The sequence below is a fragment of the Camelus ferus genome, chromosome 8 (genome assembly GCF_009834535.1).
Source record: "Camelus ferus isolate YT-003-E chromosome 8, BCGSAC_Cfer_1.0, whole genome shotgun sequence".
In the NCBI taxonomy this organism is placed as follows: domain Eukaryota; kingdom Metazoa; phylum Chordata; class Mammalia; order Artiodactyla; family Camelidae; genus Camelus; species Camelus ferus.
Genome location: NC_045703.1, coordinates 43,183,617 through 43,207,808, shown reverse-complemented (window position 1 = coordinate 43,207,808; position 24,192 = coordinate 43,183,617). Strand labels below are relative to the sequence as shown.

The 24,192-nt window shown below is 39.9% G+C and overlaps 2 protein-coding genes across 6 annotated transcripts in view; both read left to right on the top strand.

Moving 5' to 3' along the window:
- SOGA3 (SOGA family member 3) overlaps nt 1-4,786 on the top strand; it is a 38,243-nt gene extending 33,457 nt beyond the window's left edge. The window contains exons 6-7 of the mRNA XM_032484848.1: nt 2,078-3,253; nt 4,662-4,786. Coding sequence (XP_032340739.1) covers nt 2,078-3,253; nt 4,662-4,772 — 1,287 coding nt within the window. The 3' untranslated portion in view covers nt 4,773-4,786. The remainder of the gene's footprint in view (nt 1-2,077; nt 3,254-4,661) is intronic.
- A 59-nt stretch (nt 4,787-4,845) lies between these two features.
- KIAA0408 (KIAA0408 ortholog) overlaps nt 4,846-24,192 on the top strand; it is a 29,887-nt gene continuing 10,540 nt past the window's right edge. For 2 of the 5 annotated variants that reach the window (XR_004321989.1, XR_004321988.1), the window contains exons 1-2: nt 16,072-16,370; nt 21,646-21,896. Coding sequence is in view for 3 of the 5 variants with exons in the window: in XM_032484850.1 (XP_032340741.1) it covers nt 21,762-21,896 (135 nt within the window). In the remaining 2 variants the exon portion in view is untranslated. Of the gene's footprint in view, nt 4,967-16,071; nt 16,371-21,645; nt 21,897-24,192 lie in introns of those variants that run through there. The other 3 variants (XM_032484850.1, XM_032484851.1, XM_032484849.1) reach the window with 3 other exon arrangements.

Below are 24,192 nucleotides of genomic sequence, written 5' to 3'. Positions count from 1 at the left end.
CTAAACCCCTTCTAGAGGAATGTATATGAGCCAATGCATCTATCTGATTGTGTTATTTTATCTCCTTGCCCTATTTTTTCTTTATTTTTAGATGTGTAATTTTTTAAATTTCATTTTTTATTGAAGTATAGTCAGTTTTCATTGTTGTGTCAATTTCTGGTGTACAACATAATGTTTCAGTCATACATATAATACATAAATTCATTTTCATATTCTTTCTCATTATAGGTTACCACAAGACATTGAAAATAGTTCCCTGGGCAGTACAGAAGAAACTTGTTGTTTATCTATTTTATATAGAGTAGTTAGTATCTGCAAATCTCAAACGCCCATCCTATTTTTTTCTTATGTTTCTTTTCTAGAGGCAACACGTGCAGTGGGGGAAAATATGATTTTTGAAATCAGTCTGAATACAGATGTGCTCTGCCACTTATTAACTTGTGCTCTCCCATGTTACTAAACCTCTCTGAAGCTCAGCTGCCTTGTCTGTAAAGTAGACGTAGTATCACTTCCCTTGTGGGGCTGATGTAAGGATAGAAGGATATAAGGGATGTGAGATTCAGGCTCTGCATGCTTGGCAGCTCTCACACCCTTCATGCGAACTCTCCTTAGTAGATGGGAGGATGGGAGCCCTGTGCCCTGCTTTCCATCTCGTCCATTTCAAAAACTCTGGGCCATCTTTATTGAGCATCTCTGGCAGAAGCTCCTTATCCTCCTCACCTTCACCATCAGTGGTTGCTACTTCTTGGCCAGAATTCATCTCAAACACAGCTGACCCAGTGATGGGAAAGAAAAGCATTTTTATTCTCATTTTTTTTAAAATGAGGAAACCAAAGTCCACAGAAGTTACATGATATGTTCAAAGTGCAAACTTAAAAGAGAATTTGGGAATTATCCAAAATTATCCTTGGGAGTTATGTCCTTGGACATAATAATGTGTTTTTATATTAGCTCTCAAAGAAATGGTTGATTTCCATTTTCCTGTTTGTACTTTTCCATTCAGTTAATAATTAGGGTTTGAAGGTTGTCCTAAAAATGTGTGAGAAAAGTGTCTATAGGGTCTGCTGCATTATCCTTTTACCAGGCAGAGCCAACTCTATCCATTTCAGACTGATGGAAGTACATCCAATTTAAGAAGTGATCTAGATGAAACACCTACTGGTTTCTTCTTGGAGGGGCTATACCAGTGTTAAATTTTCCCTACTTTGAAGGCCTTCAAAAACAATTCTTCCTTGAATAAAGGTGGAGGACAGATTACTTTCTGTATGGCAGAGTGGTCATGAGCCTAATTAAGCTTTTATGTCAGAACTAAATTCAAATTTCACTTTGTCCTGTACCACTCATTAGCTGTATAAACTTAAACAAGTTATTGAACATCTTTAAACCAGGTATTTTTGGTTGTTTTAGTTGTTGTTGTTGTTGTTTTGTGGGAGGAGGTAATTAAGTTTACTTATTTATTTATTTTTAGAGGAGGTACTGGGGATTGAACCCAGGACCTCACACATGCTAAGCATGTGCTCTAACACTTGAACTATACCCTCCCCCCAAACCAAGTCTTTTAATACCTACTCATAAGTTTACTCTGCACATTAAATTAGGTCATATGTAAAGAATTTTACAGAATCTGGCTGACAGTCAGAGCTCTATAAATGGCAGTGAGTACATATTAACCATGTGTTCCTTCCAGGGAATAGGTTTCATATCTACTACAGTCAGGGGAATTCAAACCATGTGAAAAACAAAACAAAATGACCATTGTTGAAAATGACAGCCAAACAGTTGTGTGCAGTTAGAACATATAATAATCTCTGAATAGTGATGACCACAGTTTTTCTCTTTTTATATTGCTTCCTCTTTTTTCCAGGATGTAATATTGTCCTATTCTTTTATTTGCCAAAGAATTTAAATGATTTGGAGAAAATGTACAGCATCTACTTCTCTCTGCCTCTCTCTCTCTCATTAAATCTTAATTATGAGAAAAGAGAAATTATTTTTGCAGGTGTCGTTCTTTGGGTTGTTTTCTTGATTTACGTAAAAAATGATATCCTATCCCCTTCCCTTTTTTTTCCCAAATGAGGAGGACAACGAAGATCTGAAATGCCAGCTGCAGTTCGTGAAGGAAGAAGCGGCTTTGATGAGAAAGAAAATGGCCAAGATTGATAAAGAAAAGGACAGATTCGAACACGAGCTCCAGAAGTACAGATCGTTTTACGGGGATCTAGATAGCCCTTTGCCCAAAGGCGAAGCTGGGGGTCCCCCCAGCACCAGGGAGGCTGAGCTCAAGCTACGGCTGAGGCTGGTGGAGGAAGAAGCCAACATCCTGGGCAGGAAAATCGTCGAACTGGAGGTGGAGAACAGAGGCCTGAAGGCGGAACTGGACGACCTGAGGGGCGATGACTTCAACGGCTCGGCCAACCCCCTCATGAGGGAGCAGAGCGAATCCCTGTCGGAGCTGCGGCAGCACCTGCAGCTGGTGGAAGACGAGACGGAGCTGCTGCGGAGGAACGTGGCCGACCTGGAGGAGCAGAACAAGCGCATCACCGCGGAGCTCAACAAGTACAAGTACAAGTCGGGCGGCCACGACAGCGCGCGGCACCACGACAGCGCCAAGACCGAGGCCCTGCAGGAGGAGCTGAAGACGGCGCGCCTGCAGATCAACGAGCTCAGCGGCAAGGTCATGCAGCTGCAGTACGAGAACCGCGTGCTTATGTCCAACATGCAGCGCTACGACCTGGCCTCGCACCTGGGCATCCGCGGCAGCCCCCGCGACAGCGACGCCGAGAGCGACGCGGGCAAGAAGGAGAGCGACGACGACTCGCGGCCGCCGCACCGCAAGCGCGAAGGGCCCATCGGCGGCGAGAGCGACTCGGAGGAGGTGCGCAACATCCGCTGCCTCACGCCCACCCGCTCCTTCTACCCGGCGCCCGGCCCCTGGCCCAAGAGCTTCTCCGACCGGCAGCAGATGAAGGACATCCGCTCCGAGGCCGAGCGCCTGGGCAAGACCATCGACCGGCTCATCGCCGACACGAGCACTATCATCACCGAGGCTCGCATCTACGTGGCCAACGGGGACCTGTTCGGACTGATGGACGAGGAGGATGATGGCAGCCGCATCCGCGAGCACGAGCTGCTCTACCGCATCAACGCGCAGATGAAGGCCTTCCGCAAGGAGCTGCAGACGTTCATCGACCGCCTCGAGGTGCCCAAGTCCGCGGACGACCAGGGCACCGAGGAGCCCATATCCGTGAGTCAGGTACAGTTCTGCCTATTGCGAGCCACGGCGATGGCGAGGCTGGTCCGCGGAGCCGCGGTCCCCTGTGGGGCGACTCCGCGCACCGACCTCCACGCCCCGCTTTAGGGAAGTCCCAGCTCAGAGCCTCTCTGGGCTTGGAAGCCCCACGGCGCACTTCTTTCACACTGTCCTTCTTCAGGCCTGAGGTTTTCATAATCCAGTCACTTAGTAACTACTCCCCCTCTGTTTTGTTTAAAAGGGAAATTTACCCTCCCCAGTTTTTGTGTAAAGATTAAAGGATTTCTAAGATGTATTATTATCGAAGGCCAACATTTCCAATATTACGCTGCAAATTCTAATAGATTGAGCTGCAGAAAGATCCCGAATAGAAATCTTCAATTGTTGATCTGTTGTTTTCAAGCCAGGATTCAAATTAAGCTTAAAATATTTTGTCCATCACTAAATGATCAGGATTGATGCATAACTGCTGGTAAAAACGTAGAAACCAGCAGTAAAGAGAGGTGAGACTATGTCTGGAGCCCTACCGAGAGGAGCAGGTAGGAGACGCTGCTGTACCATAAATCGAAGTAACATGATCTTTATTTCTAGAGAAAATCACTGTCAGCCCGATAGCGGAGAATCTCAGGACTGGGAAGGAGTGTTATACTTTAGCTTTAAGGCAACTCTAATTCAGAGAAAGAGTAATAACTATTCCCAAACAGGGAAAACCAGCATTTTTCCTTCATCCTAATTGGTAGAGGCACAGCCGATGAATTGGACTGATCTGCTCTAGCCAGGTATGGTGGCCAAAATCGATGCATTTTGTCAGAGTTAATCACCTAAGAGAGAGCTTATACAACAAACAGGTAGTGCTACCCCGTCTGGCGAGCCTGGTATCTTGTGTCCATTGGAGAACCCACGGAAGTACAACAGCATGCATGGCTTTTAAGACACGCAAGAGATTTACATTTAAAAATCACTTGATACCCAAAAGCATGACAGTAGATTAACTGCCTGTTAGTCACAACTAGAAAAATTGCAACCCTATTGCTTATTTACCTGGCATGCTGCTTTGCTTTGCTATTAAAAAAAAAAAAGTTTTAAGATGAAATGTGCTGAATTTTGAAATGTTAAAGATTTCTTTCTCTGTCTATTATATCAAATAATTGGGTTTTAGTTTCCTCGTTGCAGGTTTTTTTTTTTAAACACTTTGAGCATGTGGTTTTGCAACGATACTCTCAGGGGAAGAAATAGAAATCAGAGTGAAAGAAAGCACTGTATATTATAAAAGGCTTTCAGATTTTGTAAATACATAAAGAAGGTTCTTTACGTTAAGTTAAACGAATGCTTAGATTAGTTGATATAAGTGTAAGTTTTAAAAATTATTATTAATTAACTCTTCTCTTTGTCTTTGCATTTACCTTCCCAGATGTTCCAGCCTATCATTTTACTTATTCTCATTCTTGTATTATTTTCATCACTTTCTTACACAACAATATTTAAACTTGTCTTCCTTTTTACACTGTTTTTTGTACTGTAAATCTTTCATCATTTACCATTCATTGTAGTGTTTCAGTTTGTTTATTTTGTTCACCCTTCAAGACAAGAAGTAAAAGAAGTATAATTTCTGTAGTAACCAATGCTATAAAAACACTGAAGACTGCTTATTTCTTTAAAAAGACACATCTTATTACCACCAATTTCAATAAGAAGCCCAAGCATTAAAAATTTCAGGTAAGAGAGTAAGTATGACTTCTCTTTTTATAAATCATCTTAATTTTTGCTTCTTTCCTCTACTCCTTGATTTGTACTTTTCTTGATAAATAACTATGAATGACTGTAAAAATTGCCTAAGTCTCTCAATTATGTCTCAGTAGTTGACTGTTATGATAATTCAAAAGCTGTACATTCACAAGTTGGTCACATTTTAGAAAATATATAGATTTATAAAGTACCTTTGCTAGGTTGCATCAGACTAACAAGATAATTTTGATATGCAGTAAACATCAATGAAAATTATGGTGAACAAATGAAATGTGGTCATCATGGAAACTAAACAATTTATCGTGATGCTGATGCTGTTATGTCTAAAAAGATGTGTTTGGAAGCAAGAAAGTGGATTAGGTTTTAGTTCGTTGAGAAAGGAATTATCCTCACCCTATTGCATTTGACCAGCTTCTATGCATTCCAACCAAACCAGCCATTTCTGAATTTGCCTATTATACTTGGAGCCGTATGTTACTAAGCAAGTTTGTTGCCCAGAGTCCTGTCTGCTATAACAGGTCACCACACAGAATTGCTTTTGGAGCAAGAAATATGCTAGAAATACGGTATGTGAGATATTTTGAGTAGGAGAAAAAAATAGTCATTCTCTAGAATTTCATTAAATCAGTCTAAAGCCAAGAGCATCGTTCCAGTGGGAGCTGATCTGTAGACGTAAACTTACTCTGGTGAACCTGACCATTGCATTTTCTCCTCCTACCTAAAGTGGCCTGGTAGGTGTCATGTACCCAGAAGGCCCAGTTCTGTCCCTTTCATTGGCAACTTACTGAGTGGAAAGCTGGATTGCACCACTGCCACCAAGACTCAGAAATCTTGCACTCATTGAAGTCACGTACTTGGAAATTCTTGCAGATTGGTTGGCAGATATGAAAATCTGGGGTAAAGTCTCTTGCCCTCGGCATAAAGAATAATATACGTAAAATCTTTGCTCTAATATGAAAGTTGGTACTGGTAACAGTCTTTTGAATCCTCATCGATTTCCCTTTGAGTATTAATTTAAAAAAAACTACACAATGTTGAAAATTCAGTTTATAATAACTACTCGTAATTTATTTGTGGTTTTGATTTTGTTTTGATTTGCGGGGAGGAGAGACCTGGCGTGAGGAGTGGCTAACCAACAGCTTGAATCTGTCACTATGTACTTTTCACATTGGAGATTCAAAAGGCTTTATTGACCTTCATGACAGAGAAAAAGCTAATAACAGAAATGCTATATTTAATCAACTATTCGTGTTAATTTTAAAAAATTTTCGTCTCAAGGGGAACAGCCACTTTAAAAATCAAAATTTGTCCTTTGCTAAGCCTCTAGACTGCCATCTCAGAGAAACCATCTTGGCAGTGGACTTGGAACTGGAAGTAAATGTTTCAGGGCTGAAATTTATCTGAAATAAGTATTGCCTTTGGAGCCAGATACACCCAGCTAAGCAATGATTCTCAGCTATGTATGAGCATTTGGTAGTTTATAGCTGCTGTGGGTTGTCACAATGACTGGGAAGCTCTATTGGCATTTTGAGGAAAGGAGTCAGAATCTCATATAATCGTCCTGCCCAAATTGCCTGTGTTGTCCCTGTGGGGGAGTGTGGTGTGCAGTGCACTTATCCTCTTCAGAAGTATCACGGATCTTCACTCCCCTCTGTGGCTTTAACTGGCTTTAGAATTGAAACTTTCTTTACCATGAGAAGTGTAAAAAACTAAATAACTAGATCAGTGGTTCTCAACCCGAGCTGCACATCAGAATTCTTGGCATGTTTGTAGAATTGAGACCCTACTTCACACTAATTGAAATCAAATGTATGAACCCAAGCATGTATATATCTTTTTAAACTCCCAAGAACCATTTATTTAGATGTTTGAATATATATATATATATACTTAGCCTATACCAAGGTCACAGTAAACTATGTGACACTAGCTGTGTAGAATTATCAGCTGTCTAGGCTTTAGCAGACCTTGAATTTCCAAGCATTCAGTGGATATCCATATCCTCTCTAGAGCATGTCTACCTTTGTCATACGGCCTTTGCCAGAAGACCTCTAATGACAAAGCAGTTGTTTCCACACTGGTGGTAGTGTTAAAAAAAACTCCCCTTTCATTAATATAGATTTTTGAAACAAACAAAATCAAAGACGAATAGGAATAATACATGACAGGAAGGAGACCCACGATGAATAGTGTGCATGTGCAGGGTCACACACACACCTGGAGACACAGGCACAAGTGAGCGCTGAGTTAAAGCCACAGGATGGTCCCCTCACACACCCTAACAAACCACCACTTGGTCATTATACAGTTACCTCTGCCACAGAGCTTCCCCATGCAATCTGTAGAGAGGATATGGTGTCCCACACATCTACCAGGAATGATGGATGCCAACTGACTCTACCCTCCAACCCAGATGAGAAAGCATACATAAGAGATGTGAGAATGGAGCAAAGAGAGCATGGCTCCTCTATTGAACAAACATTTTGAATTGTTGGCTGATAGAGGAAACTGAAGTTCAGTTTCTACTTTTTTACAGCTTTCCATTGGTTGATTGACCAGCACAGACAAGTAAATAGCTAACTCTAACATATACTCTTATTGAAGTGCAAAAAAGGTTTGGGGTTGCAATTTATTGTTTGTTAGATACCTGATAGTGCAGGGCTAGTCCCTATAGCTCAGTGGTAGCTTGTGACCTGAGCAAGAAGGGAGAGGCTGACCAAGCTTTGGGCTAACTGAAACACAGATCTCCTGTGAGGAATTACTGTTGTCCTGGCAACAGGGGCATTAATCTTACCTATGGCCAGCTGAAAATTAGCACTTGCCATCTCCTCTGCTTGAATTAGGCTATGAGCCTCTGCAGCCGCTGATGTCCAACACACCCTGAAAGGAGTTCAGGAATGAGGTGCTCTGTGCTCTGGGAAAACTGGCGGAACAGGACTTCAGATAGTTAGATATTTTCAGGAGAAGATTTTATGGGCCCAGATTCTTGCGTTTCCTCCTCTCTAGAAAAGCACTAAATTCATTAACGATGACATCTGCTCCTCGTGACTAAAGCAAGCCTCTGCCTGAAATGTGTGCTTCACTGCACGTACCCCCGTCACTAAAATCTGTCATACTGAGTTCTCCCCTGCCTCTTCGGAGCTGCTCCTCAGAGCTCTCTGAGATGCTGCCTTCCAGGCTGTAGTCCTCACTTTGCCCCAAATAAAACTTAACCCACAACTCTCATGTTGCATGATTTTATTTTAGTTGACACTATGGACTCCTAAGGTGTTGATTTTATAGAAGAATTTTATGAAAATTCTGAACTCCATCCAGACTCTCCATATAAGGGTCCCCATTGGTGAGCAGGAAAAGGACTGACCTGGCTATTGCTTACAGATTCTGGGGGATTTGGGGTCACTCTGACAGCTTCTCTGAGGTTTGTGAAGCAACTTTACTCTATGGGCCAATTCCAGGGAGGCTCTTTCCAACTCTGCCCTACCCACTGCATCCCAGTTTTGTGCCTGTGTGTAGGCACCCAGTTCTACACACTGTGGTGTACAGTGAGAAGTTTATCCAGTGTCAGGGGATTCAGACCTGCCTCTGTCTCAGGGGACTGCTGGGGGCCAGTAGATGGAGGTTGGTCTCAGCAAACAGCCAGCTGCTTCTCCCTGGAAGTTAAAGCTGTTCTCTGGGTACCTAGGATCTCTCCTTTACACCACAGGACATATATGTGGGAGAAAAGTTAACAAAGATGGTGCCCAGTACCTTAGAAAGAGAGCCCTCGGTATCTCCTTCTCCACCCCTTGGTCTTCTTACTTGCATCATCTTTGTTGCATAAAGCTAGTTCCAAAAGAGGAACACTCAGGCTTCTTTGTGCATCAAAAGAACAGATTCCTCCAATTATTGAGACCAGGAATCTTGTCCTGTTTGCACCTTTGAAGCTGTGCTATTTAAACATCATGCTGAAAATAAATTCAAACAAACGAAACTTATTGAAGAAAAATTCCTTTGCGTGCACATTCCTGGGCATAGGAAGGAGTGTCTTTGGTAATTTGGCCTAGATTTAAGAAAAAAAAATTCAATTGGCTATTTTTAAGCAAAACGGGCTCAAACTCCTGAAACCAAGGAAAACTCAGTGTGGAGCCTGGAATGTGTGTTGGCCTGCACTCTCGAGCCTTCCCTTGGGTTTGTGTGGTGGAATGGGATATGGTAGGTCATCCACTGCCAGGGAGGTTTGGAATATCAGTTTGGTAGCTAAGCTTTAACTCTAAATATTCACGCGGTGGTTGAAGCTGTACTCTTACAGAACCACAGCCCACTTCCCTCTGGTGGAGGCATGCTCTGGATCAGATGCCTTCATTGGATGTAAGGATTGGAGAGAAGGTGGCAGAGGAGAGTATCAGAAAGTGCGAAAAGTTGGCAACACTTTTCGGAACCACTTTCAAGTAGATGCTGTTGTAACCTCACTTGATCAGGGAGCAGGAGCAGGAAGGGCACCACTGACCTCTTAAACATTAGGGGAAACTTGGGAAGTTTCCACCTTTCACTGCCCGCTGGTAAGTCAGGCTGTGTTGCCCTTAAGAACTTCATCTTAATTTTATCCTTAAGATGTTTATGTTTAATAAGCTTAAATGTACTGACATTTCTTGATTATTCCATTTCATTGTTACAATTAGAGAGGGTTTGTTAGTTCACAGTTGTATGAGTTTTCCCATAGTTGTTTTTCAAAATAAGATACCATCAAAACCCAACACCTGGAAATAAAATGATAAGATTTTATAAATTCATAGAATTTACTGTGATATAAGAGCACATTGTCAGTGGTGTTTAGCAGTTCTTCAGCCTTTCAGAAAATATTCACATAACTTTTTGACTTAATGGATTAGAATGCTTCTTTGGATGTTGTCCAAACCAAAATTCCTATTTAGGGTGTTTCAAACGTAGTTCATAATATTTTGATTTTGTTTTAATTCTTTTTCTTTTAAATTATCAGCACATTTTTAGATGTAGTAAATAAAGTTTTATATTGTACCAGAATAAATACTAAATAAACAGGATGCTGGGGGATCGCACTAATTTACAAACTAGAGCCTTTCAGAAAAGTTTGGAAGACTCACTCATTACACAAAATGGCAAATGGCTCTGAAGTCTTCAGGAAGGATGCAGCTGTTTCAGGAGCTTCATTATACTGCCTACTCTGGAGATGGTGCTCTGGGAATTACCAATTCTGAAAAAGTGTGCTTTACTATTTATTTTCTGTGGTCTCTTCTGAGTGTTTTGAGTTGAGCGGCTTACATAATCTGTGTTAACAAGCAAGGAGCATAAGTGATCCTCAAAGGCTGACAAACATTTCTTTCCTGAGATTGTCCAATGTAGTGTACCTTTGAAGTCAGCCAGTCAGCTCTGTGAGTTCATGTTGAAAGTTTTTGCCTTAACCTGTGTGTTTGAAAATTTAAAGAGTGTGAGAGACAAAGAGAAGCTCATCAGTTTGTCCACTTGCTTCAGATGACTTAGTGAGGGCAGAGAGTTGAAGAGCTTAAAAAAAAAAAAAAAAAAGACCTTAGAGCATCTTTTATTCCTTAAAGTCAGAAAACTCAATTTAGGGTCTAGTTTATAATTCCCTTTCTTTTTCATGAACATGTGCAGTTTTTGCACAATCTATTCCCTCTCTATCATTAAGTCCTGGCCAGATAAAGCAGATTTAAACTATTTAAATAGACATCCTAAGTGTGAACCTAGATCAGCCATTGAGAACTTTGGAGGTGGGGGTTTCAGCAAAATGAATTGATTCTAGATTTTTAGAATCTGAGCTCCTTTACCTGAAAGGAAATGTGCATCTCCTGAAGCACCAGGACCACTGTATGGAGGGTCTTAGCATTATTCTAACTGCTAAGACTCCATACAGTGGAAAAAACCACAGTAAAGCAGCCAAAGGAAGAGACAGTTGAAGGAAAATGAGGTTCCCCCAGCATTGGGCCTTCAAATTTTGGCATGAAGAAGCTGTCCAGGAAGAGAAACTCATGCCTCTGGTCACACTCCTCACTTTCAAAGGAATGTGATTTCTTCCTAAGGAGCTATTGGTTTGAAGTACTGATATTTGTAGAAAGTAAATGGATTAAAAAATAGCAGGGTGGAGGCAAAACAGTTGGAAAAGAGAAGGAAGATGTAGGAATCTTACTGTGCAAAATATTTTGATGGCAACAACAACAGAAGAATATATTGTAAGGGCCAAGCATAGCAATCAAGGTATTGTGTTTAGAGGACTTACTGTGGACTTACTGAGAGACCTTGGTGTGGAGGGTGGGTCCAGGTGGCTCTGCAGAAGTCCTCTGATCCGAGGCGATCCAAGGCTATGGTGAGGTGTGACTGTGGGCCTCCCTTTCTCTACCCTTATCTCCAGATCCTTTACTGTAAACTTCTCACATCACGATGCCACATTTCTTTGCACCTGGGCACCAAGATTTCTCACATTAACCCCTCAAAATCTAGCACCCACTCATACAGTTCCTTTTTCTGATCTTCCCTCTCCCCTGCTCCATGGCCCACGAATGAGAGAGACTCCTTCCCCTGGACTCCTGTATTGACTGTTCCTTCCAGCCCTTTTTGGATACTAACTGTTCTTCTTTTCTGTGCAAAGTTCTGACTAGCCAGTAATTGCTTCCTCTGTCAATGGCATTTTCTTAGACAATGACTAAAAATATAATGCTTTCACCTATTGGTGATAAATCTCACATTTCTGGTAGAAGATATAGGTGGGCTAGCAATGCCTTGGGATGGGGCAGGGCGGGGAGAGTAGGAATTAATTCCTGTGTGCTTCAAATTATACTTGCTAAATGGCCTCTCTTAGCCCTGCTTTACTGCTGGGACTTCTTATCCCAAAGACATGGCTCAGGGTGCCCTCTTGTGGTGGACAGGCATTCCCACGGCCCTTTTCTGGAATGAAACGAGAGGGAGCCCTACAGCAGTCCCTGTGTGACTTAGCTTTTAGCTTTTGTTCTCATCTTTATCAACACCTGCCAAGTCATGAATCTGGAAATAATATAGTGAGATGCTAAAAACAAATTTGAAAACTGTAAGCAGGGTCTGTCTCTAGTCTGGAATAGCCCACGTTTCTAAAATGTTTTATTGTTCTGTTTCTTCAGAATATAGAACAGTACTTAAAAAAATAGAACAGATAGTTTGAAACTATTCTTTTCGAATATTTCTGTCATCTGGAAATGCCTGTACATAAGCCCCATGACAGATCTGCTCGGCTGAAAAATCTGTTGACATGTCACCAGCCCTCAGAATAGAAGAGAGAGCCAGCAGCCCATGATTCTAGAAGGAAAGCATCCAGCACCAGGAGAATCACACACGAGCTGGAACACAGTGATGCACATATGTGGCTTCCATGGATAAGAAAGGCTCTGTGTGTGACTCTCTTAATTTTATAGCCCAAAACAGATTCTAATAAGTATCAATATTATCTCTCTTTTACTAACACAGAGTCCAAGTTCTGTCGTTCTAGAACTCAAATTAACACAGGACCAAATTTGATAGAAGCAGCTGTGGAGCTTTATAAAAATTAGCAAACCTGGGCCTCACCACTGGATGGTCTAATTCAGAAAGTCTGGGGGAAGGTTCCAGCTTTGGTCATTTTGTAAAAAAATTCTTTGAGTGACTGCAGTGTGCAGCAAGGCTGGAGAGTTAACACTGAACTGTGGCCCCCTGGGTGGGGTGTGGGGTGCTGCGGGGACTAAGAAGAGAGGTTCTCCATGTTTGTAAGTTAGTTCCAAAGTGGCAGACTAGTCGGATAGTGGACAGTCATGCTGCAGGTCACATTTCAGGGATCTTTAGAATTGATGGAGCTTGTTGAGGACACAGATTTGTCTTATTCTTCTTCCAGTCTTCAGGATCTAACACTACACCTGGTAAATGTGTTTAAAGAGTAAAGGAAGAAGGGGCTGAAAGATTATACAAGCAAGAAGTCAGAAGCCACCCCGTCTCATCTATAGCCAGGGTTGGCAGAGTGTAATGTGATTAAATCAATAACTGCTTTGCGGCGCTTCAAGATCATCCTTCAGACATTTATGGTAAATTAAATGTGCAATGGTATACTGAAGGCAAAGTTGGTGCATTTAGCCCCAGATTTTTTCCATTGCCAAGTTAAAATTCTTCTGTCTTCATATTCTGACCCAGGAATTACATTATTTAGGGATACAAGCTTCTTCAGATAAGCAGCATCAAGATAAATACGGTGTCATAGGACTCCTGTGTTATACTTGGAAGATGAAGTATTATCTCCCTCATTTGGACTTAAAGGAAAATTCAATTTAAGATCTGACAAAGCCAGGAATCAATGTCTCACACCCTAAACTCTTATCCCTGGGTTCTATTCCCTCCCTTGAACTCCTTGGAATTTTAAATTTCAAGGTCCTCCCCCAGGAATGAGAAGACCTGGATTCTATTCCTGGCGTTGCTAGTAACTGGCTTTGTGACCTTGAGCAAATGACTTAACATCAGGGCCTCTTTCCTCAGCTGTAAAATGAGAAGCTTGGCAGGACGATGTCAGGGGTTCTTCCTGGCTACAAAATTCTATGAGTCTGGAAGCACCTGCTAGTGATGTTTTGCACCCAATATTCCTCTTTCTCCCTTTCCAAGATGTTTTAGTCTGTGGCTTAATATCATCATTTATAAAGACCTTTTCCAACCCTTTCCAGGATTTTCCTTTTTGTTTCTTGACAGCAGCTCATGTTTCTACATTTACTTTACGTTAAATATTCTTACATGCATTTTTATGGATGTGTTATACATTGAAATAGGATTGGTATGACATGATACCAATGATTCTTCCAAATTCTCTCCAATGTATAAAGCAATAGTTTGAGTCAGTTTCATATTTGAAGGTTTAAATATTTCAATGGGCTAAAAGTAACCTGGATTATGCACCAACTTGCATTTTCTCCATAAGGTTTTCAGCCATTGTGACACCTGCTTGAAAATATCAGGCACTTCAAGATGTCGAAATATCACTGTAGGGCTGAGTATACCAAAAGTAGTCTTTAAAATCTATTCGTTTTATGTATATAACAGTAGGAACTTTTCTTAAAACAAAGCTTTCTTAAAAAATTTTTTTCGTGGAAAGGTTCAGAAGTACCTGTACGGAATGCTTATTGCCTTTGTAGGCCGTCATCTGATTGTGTTACTTTATTTCTTTGGGGTATGAAATATGGAATTTTAGCTAATATACATTTTTAAATGATTCAAATGAAAGGGTTGGTAAATACGAGAGTAATTGGTAGACTTGGAGTGAAATTCTGTCAAAGTTGTGTCCCTAGTTTTTGATCCTGTATATAATTTAAGGTCAACTTTACCGTGACAAGAAGCAGATGAAGCTCCTGCAATAAATAATTGCTGGGACATGCGTGAAAAGGGACGTTCATATAGGTACTATTGTGCGGCAGCATAGAGAATAGAGCAACATGATTTCTTCTGTAATTAGCTACATATTATCAGAAGTTCTGACAGGATTTAGAAAGCAGTCTTAATTTGATTTACAAAGGACACAAGGAAATTAAGAGGTCTGGAGCGGAAGAGAGGGAAGGGGGAACAATTTTATTAGATAATTCTGTATAGATGCTTTGGGGGACTTACTCCCCCAAACCCCCGCCACCTCCCACCTCCAACCACCACACCAGGATTTCTCTCCTCTCCTGATAGGGATGGAGGCAGAATGAGCTAACATTTCTTAAGTGCCTGACTCTATAAGTATCTCCTCACTGTCTTACAATAGCCTCATGAAGTAAATATAATAATTTCTTTACTCAAAGTTCACACAGATAAGTGGTGGCAGCAGAATTAAAACTAATATCTCTGTGACAAAATTCCAGGATCTTCAGGTGGAGAAACCAGTTCCAAGATCTACTCCTCTTCATGGTCAAGTTTCTATGAATTTCGGGAAGATACCTTACCTTTTAGAGCCTTGGTTTTATCAGTAAAATTGGTTAAGTATCTACAGACCGTTTCTGTGAGAGTGAACTAAGATAAAGCTACATTAGATATTAGAAGCACTTAGCACAGGGCCTTGCAGAGACCTGTCTCCATGAGTCATCAATTATTACTAGAATTACTGTTGTTGTTATTGCTTTCAGGTTACGATGCCAAGCTTTCAAAACACAGAGTATGATTTCATTTGATTGTCCTACACGTACTAAAGTCCTACTCTGAGCAAGTTACTCTTAGTAAACTTTTTAGCTCCCCATGAAATATTTATCTGGAAGCAGCCAAAAATAATATTACAGTGTATACGAAATGCTTTAATGATCACGCAGAAGAGCTGCTTCAGACGAGGATAAGACCTCATGAGGTAAACTTTTGTTGAGCTTATTTGCTGAATTAGACACAACGTTGCTCTTGATGCCTTTTTGAGCTCATTCACACCAAAGGTGAGCAGGTCTGTGTGTGTAGAAATTCACACACAACCTGGACATGTTGCTCGGGAGGCAAGGCTTCCTAGCATTTCCAGGGTACATCGATTTGGTCATGGCTTAAGAAGCCTCTTCATGCACGTGGGATGCAGCACACCCTAACTGCAACAAGCACGTGGGCATCTCATTTGTTTTTTTTTTCCTTCCCACAACAGTTATCATCCTTTCTCTAGCAGAAAGATATCACTATCACTGTAAATATAAGCAGCCAGCTCTCATAGAATCAAAAAGAGCTAGGAGGCTGGTCTTTATATATTCCATTTCTGTTTTATTTCAAGACAGACGTTTGATACATTTTCACAAATCTTTTTGAGTTTTATATATATAAAATTTCTGGACTTTTGTTCTACCACATCCAGACACCAACTTCCAAAGGCACCAAAAGTTGCATTCTGACACAAGCTGAAAAGGGGAAAGAGAAAGGTATGGCAGGAGGTGATTCTTTCCTGTGAAAAAGGAGTTAACTTTTCCAAATGAACGAAATCTAAACTTGGCAATTGTCATCATGTGATCTTAACGCCAGCCCTTTTGGCAAGTTTGGAAATACTGGGCTCCCTTATAAAAGTTAAAAATGTCCTGGACCTGGAGTTGTTTACCCAGAGTGTGAGCTGCTCTAAAGTTACAGGGCTCTGGTTGGAAGGGGTGGCTTGAAGGCCGCCTCCGAGAAACTGACGTCACAGTGGCCTCGGCTGCGCTGTGATGCTGAGCTGAGCAGCTTTTTGATTTGTGAAAGTGGTAAAGGTTTCAAAGGGACTTGTCAGTCCTGCTCGGTTGAGTGGTTGGACTTACTTTGCATTCGTATCTCCTGCAAAGGAGCAAGATTCACCACGCTGAGACTTTTCTCTTTGAGACAACCAGCTATCTTCCCTTTGCTAGATTGACCAGTGCTTGACCATGAGCATAGGATTTCTCCCCAGGGCAAAAAGGTATGTTTCTTTCTGGCAATTTGAAAGCAAGTGACTAATTGCGGCAAAATATAGAGATGCTGCTGCTGACATATTTTCAACTACGGAGACTGTTGAAGTGGAGGGTGATTTCAACATCTGCCTGATTCATTGTGTGTGTTTGGGCTTAAACACAGCGGGGCGGGGTGCGTAACGGATTTTACTGACTCCCAGGCAAGAGAGGGCTCAGCTGCTGTGTGTGGATTTCCTGCTCTGGACTGACAGTGCCATCCGCTCTCTGAGACGGTGTTTTTCCAACGCTGCTTCTCAGTACTTTGAACACCACTTTGCCTACCATAGGATTTCACTAAATTTATTTATTAAAATGCTGTTTTCATTAAGAGAAGAATTTTTAACAGTTGCAAAGTAGAGTTCATGACCCTTGAAATTGCTGGTATTTGAAAATTGCAGTGAAAAATGAATCAGTGTAATTGCATCCAAGATAATGGTTTGCTCACTGCATCAGTGTTTCTGCAATTTGAGTTGAAATGCTTGCTATTCATAATGGTTTAATCTTCAGTTTGGAGGGATCCTTACCTCTACATCTTCCACTGTTTAAGCTGATTAATTTTAGATATCTCTTTACCCAGGCCGAGTGTGCCTTTCAAAGTTTTTGAAAGTAAGAGATGTAAAATCAGTGCGCCTGTATGTTGGATGTTTTCTAGTTGGAGTATATAACTGGAGAGAAAACAAGGAAGGAGAAGATAATAAAATGAGAAGGCAAAATTGATTTCTTCAGAATTGCATATGGTAGTATCCCCTTGACCCAATTGGAACATAAGTAACATGCTGAAATAGCAAGAAAGAGAAATAAAAAATTTGATTGCACATTTTTTGCCTTGTAACAAAATCATATCATGGCTGGCTTTGGAAATAGGCATTTGCAGTGAAGAGTAGGGGAGGAATAATATCTATTAATCAGTGGAAGTGATGCAGGTGATTCACAGGGGCCTGGAGAATGTTGGAGGCAAATGGTGCATAGCTTTGATAGGTATAGACATGGGAATTCCTAATTCCTTCAAAGTTAAGAGGGGACAAAGTATCTCCAAGGCAAAGGATTGTTCTAGGGCTTGTGAAATTGACAGTACCTACTGTGTGTGGCATTTGTATTGGAATATGTAACCGCCTACAAATGAAAAATGTTTAATGATATGAAAAGTAGTATGTTTAGATAAAGGAAGTCAGAGGACAAGAAACAAATACTCTGAATAAAGATCTCAGAAGAGAGAAGTTGCAACTGAGTCAACTCCCATAAAACTCTTTCATTTGTTTGGCTGCAGTCCACTTTTCAGTGGGAGAGATGAAGGTTGAAATGGGAACCACCAAGGTGTAGTAAGAATGGAGCACCCTTCAGACGAAGAAGTGTTACCATGGCCAACTTGAGGCTAACCTGGGAAATGACAGTGATTTGCTGTGAAACTCCTAAGTTGCTCTTGAATTTTGCTTACTAGTAGGGCCTAAGGTCAGCGGACTGTTTTCCTCCCATCACCTTACTTACGCAACCCACTCCCAACTCTACGACTCTGGCTTCCGGCAGTGGGAAAGGGGAAGCAGGTGAGAGTGGATTATGCAAGGCTAGCTTAGAGCGGTTGTGGGGGTGAACAGAGCATGACTGAGGAATGCAGCTCACTCTACCCTTGTACATTTGCTCTAATAAATTTTTATTCTGAATGAAATTCTGGAGGAAGTAAAATGAAATGGAAAATCAGAGAGACACAGGGAGTGGGGCCGACAGCAGAAATTCTTCCTTCTCTCCCACAGAGATACCAATATCTGTGGGCGAAAAAGAGTGCCGACTAGGAACAAAGAGAACTTTTGTATTTGCCTCAACAGAAAGCACTGAAATTGAGTTTTTGAACTGGCTTAGCCACTTTACCCCGTAACTTCTCATTATAGAACATTATGTCCCTACAAAATTGCCCTATTAGTTGGATTTTTTTTTTAACATTTAAGGAGAACTATAATACAAGCAGTTTTATCTAAGAGTTGGCTATCCAACTTTTTACTAACAATAAAAAAGTTTTCCTAAATATTTACCTTGCCGTGTAATCTGAAAACACTTGAAAACTACTGAGGGCAAAGGAAAATCATTAAAAACATGAGTTCACACGATTAGACTTGCTTCTGTCAATTTTCTAGTTAAATGAAAATCAAAATCATCAGTTTTATTCCAGAGAAAGGTAAAAAGAAGGAGAGTTGGGGGTGGGGAGACAAGAAAAAAGAGGGAGGGAGACAGGGACAGAAGGAAGAAACCAAGAAACAGGCATATATTAATCACCCGTTGTGATCTAAAACAGTGTTATTCACTTTGATTAATCATTCTCTTTCTTCACATTTAATCCTCAGAAAACTCTATGGACCCCATTTTATTTTTAATAGAGAAAGCAATATATTCAGCCATATTATATCTGACATTTCTGAGAAGACATGGATACTAGGGAGGTGAAATAAACTCTCCTGCAGAAATCGGCAGAGATACTGCTCTATAGGAATTTTCTATCAAAGGCTTGTTTTTGATCCATAATCATTACACTTTCTGGCACTAGATATTGCTCCAACCCTGGAAAGGGAATTGGCCTTTCTCTGTATTAAGTGATGAGATTGGCTCTTTGCAATTAAGTGTGGGATTCAATCTGCTTTGAGAACATTCCCTGGGTTCAAGTATAATCCTGTTACCAGGAACAAATCCGACTGAGGGTTTTCCTGAATGATCTTCAGATAGGTGAAAGAGAAAAGAACCTGGTGCCTTTTAACCCTGGTCTGGAAATGGTCCAAGAACAGTTAGGAATAAAAAGAAAAGTTGGAACCATTTGCTACATAATTGTAGAAGAGACTTTCTGATGATTTGTGAACAGTTACAGTGTTTAAAAATAGGATGAAATATGGACTATCATAGCAACTCTTCCTGGTAGCTTGACATTAGTCTGTTCTCTTTCCATAACTCCCTTGGTAAAATCTGCAACTGTCTCTTAATGTCTTAAACCACTCCATTCTTCCTGAGAAGTGTCAATCTTAAATACCTGCTAGTCAGCAAGGTAGTTTCAGCTCACAGTTAATTACATCTGGTTTTAAAGGAGTCTGCAGTCTCTGAAAATTAGCACTGCCTGCATTTCCTGTGAATAGTTACTTGATGAACCTAGGAGATTAACAGGCAATTGAGATCAATGACTGATTCACCAAAACAAACAAAACAGAAAATTCTTTATATTCTTTACTCTTCATTTTGTTAGGTCTTCACTGACACATTTATTTGGGGGCAACATGCATTTGCTGTGGCAGGTGTTTGTGGTCACTGTCTCATAGGATTGGAGGGTAGCAAAAGGGACGAAGGATGACAGAGAGGATGGAAAATGAGTCAGAAAACTAGCATGGCTAAGGGCGTAAATTGAGACATGATAGCATTTTTAAGGGCTAAATCTGAAACTACTTTTTTTTTTTCTTGACTGAACTCGTCATAGTTTTGTGAGTACCAAAGAAATTGGTAAGAATGATCAAGGAGTATCTGTGGCAGATTTTTTGAGAGAAGAGTAACCATATAGATCCTCATATTATCAGGGTGTTTTTGAAGGTGGAGCCCTGCATACAGATAGCAGTGACATTGTTATTCCTTATTAGTCTATTATAATTCATTAATAGGTTGCAGCTCAAAAAATATGTGTTCAGAACAGTTTATCAGTCAGATGTGCACATTCAGAAAGTCTGAAAAAAATGAAATGTCTTCAATGTTTATCTTATATTTGGGATATGAACTATGCAGCTGTCTTCTGTGATCGCAGAATGGGGCTTGCCACCTGGGTTGTGGGCTTCATTCCACAATGCCAGCACCCAGGTAGCTATCAACTTTTGAGAACTTTGCTCATAATTAACATCAGCTGCCACCTGGTAAGTTAAGGCATTTTGGTCATGGCCTAAAATGCTGAAGAGTTAGACTTCTTATAGTCCTGATTATCTTAGATGGAGAGTCAAACATTTTAAACATGTTTTCTACCCCTCAAAAAAGTATCTGACTTTATTAATAAAAATCGTTTTCAGTGGAAATTTTTAAAAGCAAAAATAGGGAAAATTTTGAATTTCGGAAACCACTTTGCATTCCATATGTCATTTAATCTTTATAATAACCTGTGGATAGCCCCCATTTTAATGTTAAATAAACTAAACCTCAGAAATTTTAGATGACTTAGAGCTACCAGTCAGGTATCTTAAAGTACATCTTCAAATCCTAAATACACATATCCTAAATGCTAGAAACCAAATTCTTTCAGTCACTGCTTAATATGATCAAGGATTTCCCTGAAAATGGATCAAAACATTTTCCTTAATTCTCTGTATTCAGTATTGATTCTCTGTATTCTGTATTCAGATGATATACATCAGGAAAAAAAGAGCATGGATACGTTTTAACATATGGCTTCCAGGATAGTTTTTCTGCTCTTACGTTTTACTTGATGAAGTAAAATAATGAAATTTTTTTATGCTTTAGTTTAGTTTCTTGCTGATACATTAGTCCAAGATTGACTACTAATGCTGGGGTCTTATTAATACAGTACACATTTGTCATGGGCTTGAACTCAATATAAAATTGAGACTGTAGTCCAGCACTGTCTCAGGAGTTTAAGTCACAGAACTATATGATCTGGAAACAGAAAGAGTAATTCTTTTTTTTTTTCTCTTCAATGTTTATTGTAGCAGTAAATTAATATAGAAAAATTTTAAGCATAATAAGTGGAAAAGGAGAAACGAACCTGTCATTATTTATAGATGATATTATTATGCACATAGAGAATTTAAAAAATAACCTATAAACAGCCTATTTGAATGTACCATGAAAATGCATTTGACATTCATCTTGGTGTGTATATATCTGTATCCAGAAGGAGTAATTCTGTTGCAGCAGAATATACCACAGTCGTGTAAATGTGACTATACAGTTGAATTTCATACTCCCACTCATGAAAAGTTCTATCTTTAGATTAGGTGGTTAGTTAAAGGAATACTTCTGTCTCACACATGCATTTAGCCATCTTGTCCACTATAATTTTGCTGTCTGGTCTCAGAAAGGGGAAGAAAAAAAGTGTGGACAATACTTGTTTTTTCCACTGTGTTAGTTTTTCCTTAAGCAGATTTTTCTGTCATCTCTTCTCGTCTTTTGAGTCCAAGTTTCCTATAGTTTGTTTGTGTCAGTGGCTCTTGACAAACTGATAAAATGTTTCCAGAAAGCACACGGATTTGGAACTCTCTCTTCTTATGTTTATATTAGGCTTTATTTTAAAGGCAAGTGAGACTGCTTCAAATAAAACAACTCTAAGCTTCCAAGAAACAGTTAAGAGAAGGCAGAGACGAGCAGAAACACCCCTTCACTAACACACGGTTGCCATGGACCTACATAAGCAGTGGGAGAACACAGAGACTGACTGGCACAAGGAAAAGATGGAACTACTGGACCAATTTGACAATGAAAGAAAGGAATGGGAAAGTCAATGGAAGATCATGCAGAAGAAGATAGAAGAGGTATGAGTTGATCTGTTTTGAATACATTGGAAACTTAAAACTCAGAATGAAAATTCTGTTGCTTGGCTTTTTATTGAAAACTATTTTTTCTTTTCCTTTTCCACCTAAAAGATGCATGTCTCAGTGATACTGACTAGACCCAAAATAGCATAACCTAACTCAATGGTATTGTAAAGACTATGGCTTATTTTATAATCTTGCATGAAAATTAGAACTTGAAATGTTGCTCTGAAATGTATCAATTTTTAATTTTCTGACTACAGTGCCTTGGTATCAAAAGTGAGATATGTATGTTGTGTAAGTTTTCAAATACTGGGCCCAGGAGGAAAACATAAGAAAAGCATAATGGTGGAATATATATTAACAAAATTATAATTGGGCATTAAAATACAGATCTTTCCTGACATGATGTATGACTAAGTCTACTAAAGGAAATTACATATTAGATAATCCAGTAGACTCAAAAAGAGTGTCATTTATCAAAAGGAAAATGGCAGTGGACGTGGTATTTACTCTGGCAAGGTGTGCCACATTTATTGTCACATTTATTAGGGAAGAGTGTGTGGAAAATGATATACTATGACTCTGACTCTGATACAAATGGTCATATTATCCCTTCAGCCTGTTGGAGCTGGAATAATTCCTTTAAGTATTTGCATTGATGTATAGTCAAGCTTATCCCAACTGAAAATTATTTATACTTACTTTGTTTTCTTATAACATTCATGCTATTGACTTATATGGTTTTGTGCACATTGCCAAGGCAGTTATTTTAACAGACTCCTTGGCCTTTATTCACAGACAAAGCTGGTGCTTTCTGTGTTTATAGTGCAAATATTTTTCTTATTAACAGACATGTAATTGGTTGTGAATAAAATACAAATTGGCATGCTTAAAGGAAAAATTAAAAAAAAAGAGTAGCTATTAAACTATTCTTCTAAAATAGAGCTGAGAAAGCAAGTATGTTGAGGATAACTAAAGGTGGAAAGGAAAATTTGCTTCTTATCCTTCTAGAGTTTGGAAAATGCCTTTTGCTTACTTTCTTAACTCCTCCACCCAGAGGCTCAGACTGGAGATGGCTAGGTCAAATCAGAATCCACGACTCCAGTCCAGAGCCTGGAGTCATAGGTCACTGGCTCGCAAAGATCTGGAAGGTCCAGTTAGTAACAGTCTCAGATAATTCTAGCATCCAAGCAAAATAGTTAAGATAGGATCAGTCTAGCCAATTGTTTGAGCCACGTAGCTAAGACAGTCTGCTGTCTGGTTAAATTTGTTATTGCCAAATAATTATTCTGACAGCCGTGTAGATTCCATCTATGGAAAATATTAGCCTTATCAATAAGCAGGCATTAAACATGCTTTAAACATAGGATGACAGTCCATAAAAATACTGTCTCATTCTGCATCAAGAAGACAGAAGGATTGGAATATTTTTTTCCTTATCTTGGGTAGTAGCTGTGGTGCTCCTTACGGCACGCTGCCCGCAGTTTACAGCACCACACCTGGAAATATGTTTAGATAATGTGCTTACACAGAATGCCCATGGATGATGCTCTTCAATACATGAAAACTAGCATTGTGCCCCCCTTATCACACTAGTATATATAGTCCTCCCTCAGTAAGCACGGGGAGTTGGTTCCAGGAGCTCCCATGGAGACCAAAATTCATGGATGTGCTCAAGTTCCTTATATAAAATGGCATGGTATGCATTTTTTTCTACTCGCAGGTTTATACCTGTAAGAATTTATACATTCCTTCTTACGGGCTAGAAAGCTGAGAGTAGAAAAGATTGAGGACAACAGGAGGAAATTATCTTCACATGTCACAGAAAATCAAGACAATCTTTTTAGCTAAAATTAAAAATCAACAGCTGGAAAAAATATAACCTGCCACAAGCATAACATGATATTTGTCTTGTATTTATCATTAAGTTCTGTGTATTAAATCAGATACACTTATTAAGCCATAAATTAGAAAATTATAGATTTCCAGGTACACTCATAACTTCAGTGATTCCAAATAATCATATCATCTAGTGAAATCAGTGTTGGGTATTAAGATGCTAATGATCCTTTATTCAGCCACTATCCACAGTCATTGCATTTGCTATTGCAAAACCAAGAAGTACACATGTGGATCATTTGAAACCTAGAATAATTCAGATAGAAATCCTGAATAGAGTTAATAATGCTTGGGAATTTTTTTTTATCACATTGCAAGCTTTCCTGTTTGTCTCCTTTGTTCGAATGATCCGATAACCACTGAAAACAGGGCAGGGTACCAAATAACACCGATT